A 19,063-nucleotide genomic window follows, 5' to 3' on the forward strand; every position below is an offset into this window, starting at 1 on the left:
GGTGGAGCAGGATGTGGGGCCCAGCATGATAGCTATGGGTTGTGGGCTAGTAGCCATGGGGTCTGTGGGACCCATGAGACCCTGTGTATGGTGCTTGCTTTTTGTTGCTACTAACTGTTGGGGTGACATGGGTCCAGTACAATACCAGTCCTCCTGATGGAGCACTGGAACTGCTGTGTCTCTGAACTGCAGCCAAGGATGTTCTCTGTGATGTTGAGCGGGGAGAAGTGCTTGGGAGAGCAGGTAGGCCTTGCAGGGCCAACCCTATGCGTGTGTGGCAGGCTTCTGCTTCGTTCTGGTTGCCTGCTTTTTGGCTGTGCATTCAGGATCGCTGTAGCAGAGTTACTAGTCCTCCTCCTTCAGAAAGAGGAAAAAAAAAAAGGTGGCTGTACAAATTTTTACTTTCTTAAAAAGCCATGCAAGAGATTTATGGTAAAATCTTTATCAGATGTGCATTTTCTCTTCTTAATTTTATACTTAATTCTCTCTTTAAACAAACTCCAACCCTTTCACATTTCAGTACAAAACCCTGGCCTTGTCTAGATGAAAGCCTGTTGTGATTAGCAGAGGTGTGCTTCTCAATACTGAGTGTGTGTAGGGGTATATTCATGCTTCTGATATGTTAATGTGTTTCCTGCTCCTGTATGGGTTGCGGGGCTTCTATATGCAGATCTCAGATTGGAATTGCATGCATGTAGAAAAAATAATTTTACAGACTTTGAGTGTATATTGAAAGGCTGTTTGCTTGCATGGTTATGCAGACCTCATCTATGGCTGCACATTGGTGCCACCTGCTTGCAGGAAGGAATGAGTGGACTCCCCTGTTATTCCGGAAAAAAAAATCCAAGGCGAGGCCTCAACATCTGTTCTGGCTTTATTGTTTGGTGTGGGCTGTGGGCAAAAAGGACACTGCTTTCGCTTTTCTGCTCGCTCTTAAACTGGAAAGGCATCTTGGATCAGATAGGTTCTTAAAGTTTAAAATTAAAAAATGCAAAGATGTGAAGTTCAAACTTAAGATGGATTGAACGTGATTACCTTAAGAAAATGAAACTGTATTGCTAGCTGTGGTTTTTCTCATTTTCTCTTCCAGTTCTTCTAATGGTAATAATTTTTATCACTGCAAAGTGACCTTTGTAATCATTGCTGGATGATTAATCTTTAACTGGGTAATTTTTAAAGCAGTATTTTTCACACTATTGTAATGTGTGATACCGTGAGGTTTTGTGGCACAGCACCCAGTTATTCTGAGGCAGTAAGGCCCTTCAGCCTGTGTTTCCAGTGCTGCTGCTCTGTACAGAAACCCAAATAGTCACCTTTGTTTCCTTAGGCAGATACAGAAATGCCCTGAGAACTTTCTTTGCATATAGATTATAGTGCCAGCCAGGTGTAGTCATGTATAGGAAGAGCAGCAGTTAGCAGCTTAATTTATAAGTTCTTAATTAAAAAAACATTCCTCATGCAAGATTCCAGTCTAAAATGTTCGGCTGCATTTCATGCTGCTATAGTGTGTACAAAGATGGCATTTGTAAGAGGTACCAGCTACTATATCTAGGCAGTCCTGCTGACTCAGGGTGAAGTCACATGCAGAAGGAAGTGGAGATGGGCAGCGAAGTTTTTCAAAGGTCTTTGAGTTGCTGCTTGGGATACCAGTGCCAGCAGTGGAGAAAGAAGGTGGAAAAAGTTGTTCTTCCAACTCTTAATTTTGTTTGAATCCTCTTGTGCCAAATAGATATTTTGTTGTATCGCTGTTATGTATTTACAATTACATTGTGAGCCTGAGTAATATCAATGGACCAGTGAGAGTAGTTTTTTAAACAATGGGAGCCAGTGCCTCCCTTGTCTTACTTTGCTTAACAGTCATCATGGGTACTGTAGACAGGGGATTTTACTTTATGCAATAAATACAAGGTCTGCATTGATTAAAAATAATAATAATAATAAAGCAGGGTGGGGAATGTAAGCACTTGTTTAATCTCACTTCATTAGAAGTAAATACACTTAGACTTGGTCCAAAACTGCTTTAAGCAGCATTCAGCAGCTAAATTGTTGTGTGTCAGCTCCAGTTCTTTCCAACAGTATCTGTTCTACTTTGGGTATTATACAGTGCATGTTTAATATATAGTCTGGGGGTTACATATTAAAAGGAAGGTGTTTCTTAGTATTTTTAAACCTGTAATATGTGATTTAAAAATGAGCTAGTACCAGTTATGGGGGTATTGGTAAGTGCTGTTAGTAACGTTAGCCTTTGTAGGTGGGAATCTTTGCCATCCTGTAGCTTGGGGTTTTCAGTTGTGTAAACTTTAATAACTTTGTGAAATGTTATTTAGAACTGGAAATCTTCTCTTGCCTGTTGCCTTGCAAAAGATTAGTACCTGAAGAATTTTGTGTACTTCTATGTAAAGTACTTTTTAAACTTGGATTTGCATGTTTGCCTTCCAGAGAAGGTAGACAGAAGTGTCTATCAGTAGCAAGTACCTGACAGTGGATATACTTTGCCAAGTTGCCTTTTGCTGTCTAAATAACAGAAGTACTGACTAGCAGCAGGTTCCCACTCTTCATGGTGTGTTGCTGTGCTCTCGCATAGTCATGTTAGTGTGTTTTGCTTTGAAATTCAGAGGGCTTCAATAGCTCTGAAATGCCTTGTGCAAACAGCAAAAACATCAGCGACTATCGAAAGGGTTGTGAAGAGGGAAGAGTGCTGGAAGCTGTTGGGCAGAGCTTCGCAGTGATTTGGGCAGGATAGAGCTGGGAGCAAAGTGTATCTTGGCTTCAGCTGGAGGTGAGGATTGTCTCTCCGAGGGGTCAGTATAGGTGCCAAAAACAAAGTGTGAAGTGCTCTTGAATGGCTTACAGCTGCAGCTGGAATATGCAGCATCTTTAGGGAGAGCTGTGAGACAGAGCAGCTCTCAAGTGCAGGAACTCAAGTGGGAGCTGGCACTGCTGCCTTGCACAGAAGCAAAATAGGCAACAGAGTGATTGGTGACTCTTTGAGAGGCCTCGACTCCCACTGAGTTTGTTCTGGCACATTTCTTTAACTTGGAGAAGAAAAATAAAATGGGATGTGTCATCTGGAGCTGTGCAGTGCTGGGCTCGTGCTCACTGGTGAGCTCCATTGCCATCCTGCTTGCTCTTCATGTACTCTGTCGTTCCAGCAGCAGTCTTTAAGACAGCCTAAGCTGGTGCTGTGATGAGAGGAGTGTCCTGCCTATTCCTGCTTCTTTATACCTCTTCCTTGTCCCTTAGGATATGTGTAGAATAAGAATTGGTACAAGTTAAAGCTAACAGCTTTCTTTTTTACGTTTTTCTTTCTTAAGTTTGGGTAGATCCCCTGTTTTGATTTGTCAAGGTGCTGGTGGAAGGGGAAACAGCCTCCTTCCTTCCCTGTCTTCTGCAGTGGGGCTGCTGAACCATTGCATTGGGGTGAAGGCAGAAAAGCCTCTGTTCACATGGGCCTGCGGCTCCCTGTTCCACCCCCTCAGCTACTTGTCTCATTTTGCAGCCCACTGATTCGATTTAATGACTGGGGGAAATGCTGTTTGCTTTCTGTTTTGCCAGGTTACTTTTAGGGGAGTATTCCTGGCTTGCAGGGGTAAATGCCAGAGTCAACACAGGATGGAGGGAAAGGCAGTGAGCATGTGTCAGGAGAGCAGAGAAACTGCTGGCTGAGCAGGACCTGCCTGCCTTTCAGAAATGGTGGGGGGTTGGTCAGATTCAAGCTACGAAGTGCAAGCTTCACCCTTTGGCCTTTTGACAGAGCTCTTCAGAGGCTCTTAGTTCATCACACCAGAAGGAGATTCAGGAGGGATGAAGGGAGTGCCAGGCATGGCTTTCCTTCCCAGCTGCTCCATGGCTAACTTGAAACTGCGGAGGGAGCTCAGAAGGATGGGGAAGGTACTTCATGTATGTGATACAGTGGCCATTGGTAGTTTCTGTTTGGAGACATGCCCATTTCACTTTCTCTATCAGGTGTCCTGACTTCACAGCAGCCTGATAGAGATGGTGGCAGAAGCACACTTACTGCTTTCAGCTTGGCTTTGTTGTCCATTTGCAGCAACTCTGCTGAGCATGATGGCTGAGGAGCCTGCAGGACACATGTGTTATGTACTGGCTCTCTTGCAATGCGCTGGACAGAGCCTGAACAAAGATCTGTGGTTTCATGTAAGCACAAATGTATTCATGATGACAAACTCTACAGCAAGTTCAACACTGAGCTTATTTTACAGTCCTCATTCCAGCACCTGTGTAACCTTGCTTTGCATAAGAGAAAATACAAAGTTACAGTATGTGCAAAAGAACCCCTCAGATGTGAGGAGATACATGCCTATTTCTTGGTGTAGGGAAGAGGGTGCAGGCCCAGGGTTTAAGCTAATAGATTCACCAGAGGACTCGCAAGGGTATTTAGGGCTTTGGTGTCTTTTAAGAACTTCTTTGCAAGTTCTACTTTTTGTCTCTGTTTCTGCAGTATCCTGGCAGAGTTGACCCTCCACTCCCTAACTTGGACTAAGTGCAGTAGAGGAGCGTGCCTCTGGAGGAGGAGAATGGTTTTTAAGAGTGGGAGTTTTTTGTTTGGCTTGTTTTTTTTGGTGTGTTTTTTTTTTTGTGGGTTTTTTATTTTGAGTTTTGTTTGTTTTTTGTTTTTTTGGGGGGGTTTGTTTTGTTTTGTTTTTGTTAAATCTCTTTGCTCTCACTTTACTCTTTGCTCTTGTTTGTGAGCTGGAAATCAGTCGGGTATGGGGTCTAAGGTGAATTTACCCCTGAGGCTTTTGTGCTAGTGGGAGAGCAGGACTGACATCTTGTATGCAAGTGAAAATGGGACAGACAATTGGCTTGGAGTGAGGCTGTTGCATATAGTAACCTTCATAGCAGGGAGAAGACATGCCTTAAAGACACACTACAGATTTTATTTCTTTTTCAATCAGCCTAATGCATCTTGGAGTCTGAGCTGAGCACTGCTGCTGGTTGAAACCTCTGTCTTGTTTTAATATGGGGCAGTCTTGTGACAGCTTTCCAGAAGTTGGGGAGGAGCCATAGCTGCTCCAGGCTGGGTTTCATGTCTTGCAGTGTGTTGCTTTAGCGCGTGCTAGGCCTGTACCTTAGTATGGGCGGCCCAGGGTTGGAGAGCCTCAGCCTACAGGCAGAAATGATAGGAACTCCAGTGTTGCTCTCTCCTGTGCGAACCAATGCATTCCTGCACACTATGTGGTCAGTTGCGTGCTGGTGGTGATACGTGTCCCCACAGTTTGGGGTGGGGAAGGGGGCAGAGAGGGGGAAGCCTTCACAACTTCTTTTTAGGATAATGTTGATGGGATACATGGGTATTGTGCCCTGCCTCATCTCCTGCCTTGCACAGCTGAACTGTTTGGGATTGTGAAATAAACCACATGCATAAATGAGACTGGTTTTAAAAGTACTGTTTTCTTTATAACATGAGTTTTAACCTGGATCAGTTCCTTCCTGTAGTTCAGTGTGTAGTCCATGGGGTAAGGGTATGGTCTGGGGATGAGGGAAGAGCACAATTCTGTGCCTGGTTAGGGTTGTACATCTGTGCTGCTTGTAGTAGATCTTCCTCTTTGGGATTCTTCCATGGGACAAATGGGAAAGCCAGCAGTGAGAAAGTGATTATACAGTGTAAGCTTATGTAACAGCTGTGATAAGGACCTAATGGCTATGGCACAGACTTTACAAATACCTGGTGGGTAGCCTAGATGAAAGTGCAGGATTAACTGAAATGTCAGATCATCTTGTCTGCCAATATACAGCTTCTCAGGACACAGGTTGTACTGATTTAACTGCAGCTGCTTAGACAAGCAAGCCCCCTTGATCCTAATTTCATCTGTCCCCCTGAAAAAGAGTAATCTTTGCCCTGTTTGTATGGCTCTTTTATATGATATATATAATGGATTAAATTTAATTAGCTTTTATCTTTGTCACTGAAGTGTGGACTATGTGAATTCACCCTGGTATCCTTCATCCAGAAGCAGGGGACAGGAGAGGGGATTCCGCCCTGTTGGAAGGCTGGCAGCTGTGCTTGAAAAGATGCAGGAAAGGGGTGTAATAACTCTTCTTCTCTAAGCCCCCTCTTCTCTTGTGGCTGTTGCTCTGAAATAACGATTTCCATGTATTTCCAGTTTCTGAGCAAGCTCTTAAGCTTTTTCTTACTATGTCATGTACTTGTGAGACCTCATTTGGAGTATTGTGTACAGTTCTGGTGTCCTCAACATAAAAAGGACACGGAACTGTTGGAACAAATCCAGAGGAGGGCCTCAAGGATGATCAGGGGACTGGAGCACCTCCCATATGAAGATAGGCTGAGAAAGTAGGGGCTGTTCAGCCTGGAGAAGAGAAGGCTGCGTGGAGACCTCGTAGCAGCCTTCCAGTATCTGAAGGGGGCCTATAGGGATGCTGGGGAGGGACTCTTCATTAGCGACTGTAGTGACAGGATAAGGGGTAACGGGTTCAAACTTAAAGAGAAGTTTAGATTGGATATAAGAAAGAAGTTCTTTACTGTAAGTGTGGTGAGGCACTGGAATGGGTTGCCCAGGGAAGTTGTGAATGCTCCATCCCTGGCAGTGTTCAAGGCCAGGTTGGACAGAGCCTTGGGTGAGATGGTTTAGTGTGAGGTGTCCCTGCTCATGGCAGGGGGGTTGGAACTAGATGATCTTAAGGTCCTTTTCAACCCTAACTATTCTGTGATACTATGATGCGGTCAGTACTGGACTCTGAAGAATGCATGTTGTGTCTGCCTTGCATGTGGAAGATGGTAAATGTGGGGCCTGTGGGCTTGAGAAGCAGCAATGGGGAGGAGGCGGTGCTTGAAGGTGGAGGAGCTGGGTGGCAGGCTACATCTTGGCTTTGGGGGGGGAGTCTTGGCCTCTGTGGATGTTTGAGGAACACACCTGCCCACACCCCCTACCCTTCTGTGTGTTGGCCTATAGGTGGTTCTGTTCTTTGCAGAGAAGCATGAGTTTTAACTTAATCCTACTGCATGTTTTTCACTGGCCTCTACCTCTGTTAAGCAACAAGGGTTGAGGGTGGACAGGTGGGCTGGGTTGGAGAGGCAGAGCAGGAGAGATGCTGTGGGGATACCAGAGGTGCTGCTTCACACCCATTTACAAGTGCAGTGTAACTTGGCTCGTGGTGGCTACCAAGAGGGTGGAGAGAGGCAGAGGGGAAGAAGCTGGGCTGTGGGAGCTAGGCAGAAGTCGATCCTGAGGATTGTGTGCAGAGCCTGTTATCTGCAGGTAGTTCTTGTTCTGAGTGTGAGGCCCAGGAGAGTGGATGGCCTTGGTTCATAGGGAGGGGATTTGGGGCTGGAAGGAGGTAGCTCCTAACCCGAGATATTCCCTTTGTAAAGGGAGGTCCTGGGTGCCTGAGAGGGGAGCTGTGATGGAGGACAAGGAACACATTTCACCCACCCTGCTTGGGTGCCATGAGCTCTCACAGTACCTCCCTGCACTGGTCGTCACCTCCCAGGGCTTGCTGCAGTTCACAGCCAGGAATGCTGTGGTGCTCCCTCTGCAATTCCCCAAAGTGTAACTTGGGGTTTTAACCGTGGGAGGTGAAACTTCACCCATCTTGCTGTAAGTGAGCTGAGCTCGTGGAAGGCGCAGCCGGGGTGGGGAGAAGGCTCAGCCTGTAAAACTAGGAGGAAATGTTTCTCTTTTCCCAGGTTAGGTGGGTTTTGCCGGTTCAGCGAGCGAGACTGTGGTAAAGACAGGCTGACAATTTGCCTAGTGTTAATCCTTGCTGGCAGAATTCGGGCGTCAGGCTCCTGAGCTGCAGTGGGTTACTGGGAATGTCATGGGATCTTTTGTTTTGAGGTTGTAGTTTGAAATGCAGGCACCCTTTGTGTTCTGTGTATAGACATGGTCTTCACACCTATCTCTCATCACCAGAGGCTGTCTCTTCTCATCCCTCTTTTTCTGCCTAGTGTAGAAACTAATGAACATGAACAGTACACAGAATATCTTGTATGCGCAGTTACTAACCTGATAAAGAAAACCTCAAAAAACCTCCACAAGAAACAGCACACCAAACTGTGTGAAAGGTAATCATGGGGTTTGTAATGAAACAAAGTAATTGTTAGTTTAATGTGCTTTGCTGACAACTGGTTATTTTTAATACATGCTATTTGAGCTTTAAATTTAATGTTAAAATATTTTTGTCATCTAAACCCTGACTGTTGTTAGCTGAGCAGGTTTCAGGTTAAAAACAGTAGTCAAACCATGAGCGTTCATAGCACTGTAATGTAATTTTGTGTTACTCTATCTTTCTTGGCCTGTTTGTTTAAAGCATCATGAAATGGTGATGTGTCTAATTGCACAGTGCGGAGAAACTAGCGTGTTGAAATATCACATAAAACTTCAATGTTATGTGATGTTTCGTAGTACTGTAGGCATTCGTTCATAACAAGACCTGCAAGTTGCTCTCGCCCAGGGTGGGTAGTTGAGCTGACTGCGTGTGTGCTGACTCAGTGGAGTGAGTGTCTTTCTCTTCTCATCATCCTCCTCTTTTGCTTGCAACCAAACAGCAGCAGATTCACTAGAACTTGCTGTTGAAATGTACCCTGAGGTTGCTTTTTCAAGCTACATGCAGCAGGGACTCTTCACTTGAGATTTTCAGAGGTCTTGTGCCTGCCAGGTGTTAGGCTGGTTAAAAATGGACTTGCTTTCTGAGTGTGGGCATGTATATGCAGTGTGCATGTCATTTCTCTGGAGCAGTTGAACAGAGGACCTGATTCTGACCTGGGGGACCCAGTGTCATCTGGCTGGGCATTCCTGTCTGTCTGGGGGATGGAGGCATAGGAGGGCTGCTGGGGCAAGAGAGGAGGTGTTCAGAAGTGAAATCTGGGAGGTTCATGCTTGTGTCAACCCTGAAGTGTTACTTATCTGGGGTAGACACAAGCATGTTAGCCATCTGGCTGAACAGTACAGTCACATGATGTCGAAGACTTGGAGCTGCTGCCTCAGCCTAGCTCCTCCTCTTTCATTTAAAGATGGCTGAAGGAAAAATAAGCATGCTGGAAGAGAAGCATTAATTAACTTGTAATTTAGTTCTAACGTATGCCTCTTGGTATACTGCATGAAAGTGAGTGTGTGGTATCTGTCATGTTATATAGGGGGTGATGCATTGAAGAAACAAGGAAAAGCCTCAGGTCTGCATGAAAAGATGGGGCTTTTTAACTGTGCGGATGAGTTTTTTATCTTGATTAAAAGCTGCTGATGTGTGATAAGTTGCTTTTGTATCCATTTTGCATCTGAAAAGGCTTTGTCTGTAACTTGCTTTTTATCTGTTTTCTCTTAAGCCAAACTTGCAAGGCGAAGTCAAGAGAGGGAGAATCTGGGCATGCTGGTCTGGTCACCTAACCAGAATCTGTCTGAAGCAAAATGTAAGTCTCTTCAAATACTTTTATTCACCTCTTTTCTTACATGTATTACTTCAAAAATGCAAAGTTGCCACTTTCAGTACCAAGGTTATGTCTGTGACCTTTACATTATGATTTGAAATTAATTTGAAAAAAGAAAAGCCTACAAAGCAATCCCCCAGAAGAGTTTTGTTCCCCACTGGGCAGCTGCTTAAAGCATCAAATCCACGGAAAGCTGGAAAAATACGACACACTTTCTTCTTTGCTGTGAATTCTTTAAGATACTTACCCATAGGCCTACATGATCTGATTTCCGCCCCCCCCCCCCTCCAGAATGTGCCAGAAATAACTGGAGAGAACAAAATGAAAAGTATTTGTGGGGGGAGCAGGTGGGGAAGAGATATACAGTAATTAGTACTACCTTTTTCTCATAATGACACAAATAAAATCCACATCTGGAGCCCATAGAGGTTTAAATGCCAGAACAATTGTAGTGCCTTGGAATTCCATGTGAGGGCAATTACCAGTGCTCTGTGTGTGTCTGGGAACAAGCCTCAGTGCTGCTGCCAGATGGCAGAACTAGTGTTTGAAAGGTTTGTCTAGCTACAGTTTTCCTCATGACTCCTTGATCAAGGACTCCTTGATTAAAGGGCTGCTGTTTGAATGCAATAACTAAACCGAAGTGCTTTTTTGGGAGGGAGCTGAAAGGAGCTATTTTTGACTTTGTCCTCATACTATTTTTTTTTTTTTTTCCATTTGTGATTCTGGGACCCATAAGAATCTTGCATTGTTTGTGGTGGCACTGTTAGGTTGATATCTGGTTTTCCCCTAGGCCCAAGGGCTAAACTGCGTGACAAGACTCTTCTGAAGATGTACTGGCAAATTGTCAGCAGAGATGGTGCACAAACTGGCTCTGCTGTGAAGGGGTCTGGGCTCTGCCCTGGTGCATTTGTTCCATTGATCAAGTTGCCCCTTAAATTATAGAAGGGTGATGGTACTGTGATGTATAGGTAAAAAGGGCTTTGCAAGGATCATGTCTGCCTTCTCTCTTGCCAGTGGTGCCTTGGCTGCTCCCTGCTGGCTACTGGATGCTGAGCTAAATATGACTGATGAGGACATGAATATATTTGGGAGTTATCTACAGCTAGAAATGTATAAAAAAGTGTAAGAGCAAGAAACTTTTGCTTCCACCAAAAGGAACTACTGTTCATGGGTTTCTTCTGATGCAGAGGATTCCTGTAGCTGCCTTTCAAGTCTTCGAGAGTCTTTTGAGTCTCGGCTCGGGTTTGGAACATTTAACTCCTGCTTGATAGGAAATGGATTTCTTTGAGAGGGAAGAAAGAATGGAGGAGGAAAAGAAGATATGCAGAGCTAAGTAAAATAATCTGTGACTGAATGTGCTGTGGCAATTGGCACAGAAATATGCAAGAATATTATAGAGTATAAAAAGGATATAGGATCTGCTAAAAAGATGTCATGAACCTAAGAAGTAATTAAAAATGTAGTATGACATGGATGAATAAAAACTAGGTGGAAATTGACTGTTGCTGGTATAGTAAAAACATTGGGGAAAACAAAATGAATATAGGAAGAGGGGGCAAGAAGAAATTTCTTGAAAGACTCAGTTTTAGTTAAGTGTGGACTCCTCAGTGACTTCCCCTTACAAAAAAAAGATGCAAAGAAAATGCTTCAGATGGTGCTTAGGAGAAAGAAATACACTTTTGTGTCATACATGACACACAATATTTCCTAGGTGCCTAATTGATACAGAAGGATGGAGTTGTGAAATTCGGCATCTAGTAGTAGTGAAAAAAATAAAAGGAGCACTGGGAGAAGTGGTTGAGGGGACCTTGGAGTGGCAGGAAAACTCCAGCAGATGGGGAGAGGGCAGCTGTGCAGGGAATGAGAGAACAGGGTAAGAGTGTGCTGGTTGGTCCTTGCTTTGTCTTGTGTCAGGTTGAGCTGACACTACCGAAAGGTACTGGTTACTCCTGTCTCTCTCTGGTGTTACTTAAAAACGAACTGTGAAAAACAAATCCTGCTGAAGGTAGCTGCTTTTGTTCTTTTCGAGACTAGAAATGATCTGTAGAAATAACATTATAGCTTTACTGTATTCAACCAGCTGTTAGGCATTGATTGCATGAGCCTGATTCAGTCCCCCTCCCTTTCAAAAGAAGGAAACGTTCTCCAAAATACCAGTGCTCTGCAATGGGTGTAGAGCACTTATTAAATATATTACAAGCAGAGTTCCCTAATTTTTTTTTTTTTATGGCTTATGATGAAAGAATATCAGGGGACAGGAGGTCTCTTCAGCTACTCTTTGCTTCACTGACAAGTCTTGGCATTGCTGATAGTGAATCCTAGTTAAATGGGTGTCCGTAGGGCTATGTAAGAGGACCGATAATGATCAGTCAACATTTCCACCAGTGATAGGGGAATTGATATGGAATTGCTGTGGAGAGAAATTGAGGATGAGCCATAGACTGACAGGATGGTAAATAAATGAATGCTACTGGTAGTCTTGTGGAGTGCTTAGGGTCTTTTCCTAACTTGGGCTGATGCAATGCAATGGGCTTTTAATGACCCAACTGCAGGATTATGAATCACAGTACTTAAGGCTCAGGCCTTCTGCATCAAGGCTGATGTTAAGAAAAAAATGGCTTGTAGAGCAATTTGGGGGGCACAGTGGGTAAGTAATTCAAGAACGGTTACCTATGTCTTGCTTGACCCAATGGATGATGTTGTGTAAAGAGTGAGGTAGTCACTAAAACTGTTTGCTGCCTCTGCACCCAGCAGCATTCAGGAAAATGAACCTCAGGATAGTGGCTTTAGTGTTGAACAACTGAGAAAAGGATGGAGATAGAAGCTACTGAAATGAAGCAAACTCCATCTGTTTAGCTTACTGAAAAGACTCAAAGGGTACTACTGTCAATTATTTTCTCAAAGGGAAATTTTGACATAGTAAGAGACATGCATAATACAAATAGATGGCTGCAAACTAAGTCCACGTTAATTTAAATGAAATGCCTGAGTGTGGGTTATTTTATTTTTTTTTTTGGTGTGATTGACTGTTGGAAGTTACCCAGGGAAGTGATGGATTCTCTATTTCTTGATGCCTTTTTGTGATATGTATGTTGTCCTTGGTGGGGGAAATAATTGGCAGCGTGAAATAGCAAGTGCTAGGAGCTGTAGTGCACAAGGTTGGTGTAGCCCCTTGTTTTGTAAGTATTGTGAATTCTAGCTAGCACGTCCATTCTTAATATTGTTGTTAAGGTTGAAGTGTAGGTGATCAAATCTTTCCAATCAGCAGCACCCTTTCCAACTTTCCAGTCAGTTGCTACCTGTGTCTAGTTGCTTCCATTTGTCCTTCAAAACCTTTAATCCATCCTGTGCCTGTTCTTGTGGCGAACTGCTTAAATCACAGGACTTCTCTCTGTTCCTGTGGCTGGGGCTCAATGGGAAGGTGGACATTAGTGTAGCACAAGTTAGCTCTCCATTCAAAGTGAACTGCTAGCTCTCATGAGCACAAAAGTTCCGTGCAGTCAGTGAAACTCTTGGAAGCCACCTCCATTAAAGGTGAATCTGTGCTACAAAACGCTGAGCAGATCTGTGGCAATGCTTAGAGGAATGCACGCTGATGTGTTTGGCAGAGGGCTGGCCAAACTGGTGGAGGTTGTGGGAGGGTCCTCTGTAGGCTGCTGAAATGAATCCTGGAAAGACCAGTGTGTCAGCCAAGACCTGTTGGGTATCTGCATGCCTGATGTTCCAGGCTCATACAATTAGTTAAAGCTTGTTTGGGTCCTGTGTACCCCATATGCAGGAGCAATGCTTTAATCATGTTGGAGAGACCTTTTGCCTGGATGCCATGAAATGAGGGATGTGGTAGAGAAGATAAAAACAAGCAAAAGTATGTGTGGCACATTGATCACTTTCTATCCCATGCTTTGTTAACCATTAATCCTGGGTACGAACCACTTACTGCCTTGCCCATATTAATATCAAAGTTGAATGCTGCCAGCATGTTCCGTATCAGCTGCTAGAGTTCTGCCTCTGAGGGGTTGCCTGCCTAGCAGTTGCCACCATTAGGGAGTATTTCACAAAGTTAACCCAAAGGTAGAAGCTTGTCCTGTCTCTTTTGAAGAAGAAAAAAGTAAATGTCACTGTGCAGTAACTAAACATTTGGATTTGAAATAACTGTGCTCCTCTTCCAGCACACGTGTACCCTGTGTGCTGTGACTGGTGGTGCACCTCTCTTCCAAAGAGATTGCTCTAAAAAATGAGACTCCTGAGAGGCTCTCTGAGGGCTTGATGCCACAGAGGACAACTCTACTGGCTGTGCTGGGACTCTGTAATGGAGAGTGACGAAGGAAATGGGGAATGAGGAGGAAGAATGAGGTCTTGAGCAAGGTGACCTTGAGAAGCAGGATCAGCTAGGTAGAAGACAGCATGTGCTCTCTTTGAGTGGCACATGGGGAAGGAGGGGGGGAAATCGTGAAAAATGCATTGTAATGATGCTGTGGAAACCCTGCACAGGATAGAGCTGGGCCAGCATGAAGCTATTAATAAAACAGCAGTGCCTCTCTCTGTGCCAAGTACGCCAATGGGTGGAACCATAAAAATGACATTGGGTTGGTTTAGAAATGAGCAAGTGCTGGCATGCTGCAGCTGCCCAGGAACGAGGGATGGAAACCAAGCGAGGGGATAGGATGTGATGATTGCTTTTATGCGTCTGCAGCTCAAAGGTGAATTACAAGAGGAGAAACACGTATTGTTTTGCTAATGATAAGCTCTGTTTTGAAAGTAACTTTTCTGCTCTCTCCCTGACAGACTGTGTGCCACTAGGTAGGAGTTTTGGTTTCTTACTGATGTCTTGGTAGGTGTCTCCAGTGAATTTGATGGTACTGTCCCTTGTAACCATGGGCTGGGTCCACTGGTCTTGCACTGCTGTTTGTTTGACCTGATGGTTGATCAGCATAGCATACCAACTTTTCATCAGTCCCTCTTTCCATTACCCTGTGGCATCTCTTCCTGTGAGGCTGGAGCTGGCTCCCTGCTTTACATTATGTCTGACTTGGTGCACTTAGAGAGAATTTAGACGGCTTCCTTCCCCGTACCAAGGGGAGGTAGAAGTGCCAGGGGACAGAGATAAAGGAATGCCAAAATTCATGATGTGCTTGGCCAAACCCCATGGCCTGGGGGGAAAAAGAAGGTCCCTAAATGTGCTGCTAAACCTGATGCTGGGAAGGCAGCAGTGTGCCAGCTGAGGCTCTTATGGAGGAAGAAGTGCTGGTTGCTATGGTTACTAAGGATATTAACCCTGTGATGTCTGGATGGACAGGGTTTAGTTAACTGTACCGCAGGCTAGGTAATGGTTTGGAAGCTTATAGCAGTGGTGCTCCACTCTAAGAAGCTACAAGCTGGCATTCAGGATCTCAAAAGCCTATGTCCCAACCAAGTCTGTGTGTCCTGGTCATTAGTGTCTCAACAGCCTTCTTTGGGTGAGAGTGAGTTTTGGTAGCTGTCCTCTGTTGTGAAGGTGAAGTAAGTCCCAAAATTTTGGGGAGCAGGTTTAAGTGGCCAGAGTCTGTCTCCACAGCTGTAGTTCAAGGGGTAATTATACATTGAACAGGCTATGATTATTTTTCGGTTTCCCTTTTAAAGGGGATGTGAAACCAGCTTGGAAATTTCCTTTGTCTGATTTTTTTTTTTCCAGCTTAAAATCTCTACCAGAGTAGAGGAGAGGAAAACGTTTGGCTTCTCAGGTTGCTGAGTGTGTTTGATCATGCTTTGTGTGACAAGTCTCTGTTTCGAGTATGTAGCTGAGTCATAACTGTTTTAAGAAGGTCTTCTGCTTGGTTTTAGTCTTTCACCCTTGGCTCACTTATTTTGGCCTGTGAATTCTGTGGACATATGACTCCATTAACTGTCGTCATCAGTGCTCATTTTCCTTGGAGTGCAGGGTGCCCTAGGAATAAATAAATGTGAGTGGAAAACCACAAATGGGAGAGAGTAGGCTGGGGATAAATGTTGATCTTAAAATCTCCATTTTAGAAAATGAAGCCCCTATTTAACAGGGTACATTTAAAATGGAAGGGATTAGTGCTTCAGCAGTACCCGAGAGCCACCCTTCCCCAGGCAGCAGCAGTGAGGGAGAGGATGTAGTGTTGTCTGTATTCAGCTTCAGCAAAGCTGCTTTTTAAGTACCTCCTCCTCATTCTCCTGCAAACAGTATACTTGAAACAGTTGGAATTATAGTTTTATTTTTGGTCCCCTCTCACTTCCTTCCCCTGTTGTTTCTGTGAACTGCTTTATAAGGCAACCCCACAAAAGGGTTGTGTTGGCACTCGGTGAGCCTGCAGCCACCTTGGTCAGGGATGGGAATGAGGGAGCAGAAATGGCTGAGTAGTCTCAAACTTAGCTGCAGTTTCTCCTTTGTTTGTCATCTGCTGTGCTAGTTGCTATTGCAATGCTGTGTGAAAACCTTGGAGCAGTTCTTTCATCATTATTGCTGCAGATTGATATTTCTGGATCCTGAATGCATATGTAAATTCAGGTTTTTAACCCTTTCACAGCAGTGGTTTGTATTGGAGCCAAGAAAACATATTAGGTTGAAAGGTCTAGGGTGTATGTGTTTGGGATGGATTTCAGTGGATTGTGGCTTGTTTCTTGGTTTGGTGGGGGTTTTTATTTTGGTACTTTTTTTGGTGTAGGGTTTTTTTTTGTATTTATTTTTGTTGTTGTTGGGTTTTTTTCCTTTTCAAAAAGAGCCCGCAAACAAAAAAGCCCAAAGGAGAGAATGTGTTGAAGAGTATCCAGGGAAAGAATGCCTTATCTAAGGTGGCTGCATTATCCTGAAGGAATTTTTGCTGCTGTGCTGGGGGGGGTGGGGTGGTGCAGTCACCAGTTTCTTCATGTGCCTTGTTCTCTCCTGCCACCTGTTTGTTCCTCCTTTTTACTGCAGTGTGAAACGGGCCTTCTCCGACTGTGTGGAGATGACCCAGTTTGAACACGTCGGCTGCCATGACTGTTGCTGCTGCTGCAGGGATTGAACTAGAGCTGGGGCTAGAAGAACCTTTTTTCCTGACAGAAGTTTAGAGACAAGATGGGGTGGATGTAATGGAGTGATAATAGCTGTGTTAAGAGTTACCTTGGCAGTGAGCCTTGATCTGAAATAGGTCTGGGAGCAGTCTTAGCCAGCCTGGTAGGTGCTGTGTGAGTTGTAGGACCAGTATGACGAGAACTATCAGGCTGCAGTTACTTGCTGCTGGAACCCAGACCTGGGATGGGCTCAGTGTGCTCCAGTCTTGCTGGTCCTGGTGGGAATGGCAGGCTTGGAGCATTTCAGAGGACTAGGTCGTTGTTCCTGTCCCATCTTACTGTAGCTGTGAGGGAAAATAAGAAAGATCAGGGAACTGGAGGATAACTTTTTTATTATTTTTTTAATTTATTTTTATTTTTCTGTAGAGCAAGGCTAGTCAGCAAATGCAACCAATAAGTGCATGTTTATAAGGATGTGATGGGAGCTGTGTACGGGCAGGGAGGAGCGCTTATGGGATATGTCCTCCCCTGAGGAATCCTTGGGGGGGTCATGGCCGTAACAGCTCACTGTGGTGAGTTTGCATACTGCTGAGTGTGACCTTTACAGAGGTGTTAGTGCAGGAGGCAGAGTAGCTAGGTTTTCTCAAGGACACGTGTCAGAGCTTCCTTCACCCTGATGTGTTTGTGGTGGCATTATGTGTTCTAATTAGGAACCACTCCCACTGATTATTTTCCATGTACTCTTATTTTTGCACTTCATTTTAAATTACTTTCCCAATCATGTGCTTCTCATGCAGATTCATGTTATGGTAGGCTGGTAGTGAATTTTCTAGCACTGGAAGGATTAGTAGTTAATAACTTATCAGTAAGGATTGGGCTTCTAAATCCTGGCTAAAAGCTGTGACCACCTACCACTGATACCCCAGGAACTAGTTACTGGTATTGGTGACTTTTTTCTGTCTCAGAACAGGATCATCCTTGAAGCCTGAAGTCCTGTATGTAATCCATATTTCAGGATGTGCTTTATGAATCTGTAACTTGATTTTTTTTTTTCCTAAATTGATTTAATTTGTAGCCATTAACATAATACTGGTACTTTGGTTTAGCAGCTATTAAAGAGCATGTTGTCCAAGATCTGGCTGTGTCAGCTTGTTATCTTTATATGGACTTCTTGGGAAGGATCAAAAACATTGCTTCGTACCTCTTTGGTTTCAAACCAGAGTAGGTTTCTAGGAAGCAATCAAGTGCAAGAATGGATGTATTGTGTGTTAGTGTCTCCTGAAGGCTGGCCTGCCTACAACAGAGCAATCTATGTGAGTTTGACTGAAAGTAGCTTCTGATTTTCAGTGGAGAAAGGGCTCTTCATCTAGACCTTGTTGCCCAGGTTCTCATGTTGTGTGAGGTAAGGCATCAGGAATTTCATGAACCACTGTACCTTAACCTGTAGTAGGTGCTTATTTATGTTGCCTTAGTTCATAGCCTGCTTTATTAAGTGATCAAGCAGCTGATTATCATGCAGCCGAACTGTTCTTGCAGGAAGCAGGAATAGAAACTTGCAGGAGAGGGACTGAACAGACAGCTGGGGGACAGAGCTACAACTGCTCTTGAGATAGGTTGTGTTCTTCAGGTTGTACATCACTGTGTGCATTGGAAGTCTCTTCAAAACAAGTTTTAGACCTAATATTTTCATTCTTAGCGCCCAGATGTAGTAGTGCAATGAAGTGGAGTTGTGGGAAGGCCCTTGCCTTCTCAGAAGGGGCCAGGCCCAGACATCTGAAAATAAGTTTTTAACTGCGTGTAGAAGGAACAAAAGCATCTCAGTAATACTTCAGAAAATATAACTGAAGGATTAGTTTTACTCCAACATCAAGCTGCCTTTACTTAGTCCCTATCATTCTTTATCTAATTTTGCTGGAAGCAAGTTTCATGCAATTTGTTAAAGAGTGCAGAGGTCATGTGCGTTGCTGAGACTATTATTATGTTATTCATATAGCTCAGTTTGGAAGTGAGGCGCTGGCCGCAAAAAAATACTGAAATAGTAAGTGGTGCTTGTGTGACCTGACCACTCTCCGTTCAGGATCAGAGCATTCTCCTGTTCTAGCTGCTGAGGAGCTGGATGTGGGCAATTACACCTGGAGGCTCATTCCCTGCCAGGAGCAGCTCCTGGCTCTCAGTGCATCTGTGAAGGGCAGCTTCCTTTCGGTCCAAGTGACCTCCTTCAAGGAGGTAGCTTGGGGACAAATTGATCACTTCTTTTGCTTTTGTGTCCCTTATAAAAGGGGTCAGCATGGCTTCTCATCTTTTGTCACAGGCTTTATTATCAGTAACAATAATAATGAGCTGTAATTTAACCCGATGGCTATTCTGCTCCCACACACCCCTTGTGTGCCTGTCCTCATGCTGCACAAAACTTTGTGTCATGGGGAAGTGAAGTTATCCATGCCGTTTAGGAAACCTGTCTCTGATACGGTTCTTCTGTTAGTTTGCATTTCTACTACAACAGGGAATAGAATAGTTCTGATTTAGAGATGAGCTTTTAAAATGTTTTGGAGGGTGGAAAATTGACCTTGGTGAAGGTTTTGCCCTCTTTAGAGGGTTTTGAGTCTGCATATTCCTTGATGGCTTCTGGAGCTGGTTGAGAGCAGGTTCCTTAACCAAACT

At 44.2% G+C, this 19,063-nt stretch overlaps 1 protein-coding gene across 2 annotated transcripts in view; it reads left to right on the plus strand.

Annotated features, from left to right (window-relative positions):
• Positions 1-19,063, plus strand: part of RCOR1 (REST corepressor 1) — an 85,033-nt gene that overhangs the window by 33,801 nt on the left and 32,169 nt on the right. For both annotated transcript variants that reach the window (XM_057397104.1, XM_057397105.1), the window contains one exon: positions 9,305-9,388. In XM_057397104.1, coding sequence (XP_057253087.1) covers positions 9,305-9,388 — 84 coding nt within the window. The remainder of the gene's footprint in view (positions 1-9,304; positions 9,389-19,063) is intronic.

Source organism: Pezoporus wallicus, unplaced genomic scaffold (assembly GCF_028554395.1).
Source record: "Pezoporus wallicus isolate ANWC-B61680 ecotype Strahan unplaced genomic scaffold, APGP_CSIRO_Pwel_v1 contig_7068, whole genome shotgun sequence".
Taxonomy (NCBI): Eukaryota; Metazoa; Chordata; class Aves; order Psittaciformes; family Psittacidae; genus Pezoporus; species Pezoporus wallicus.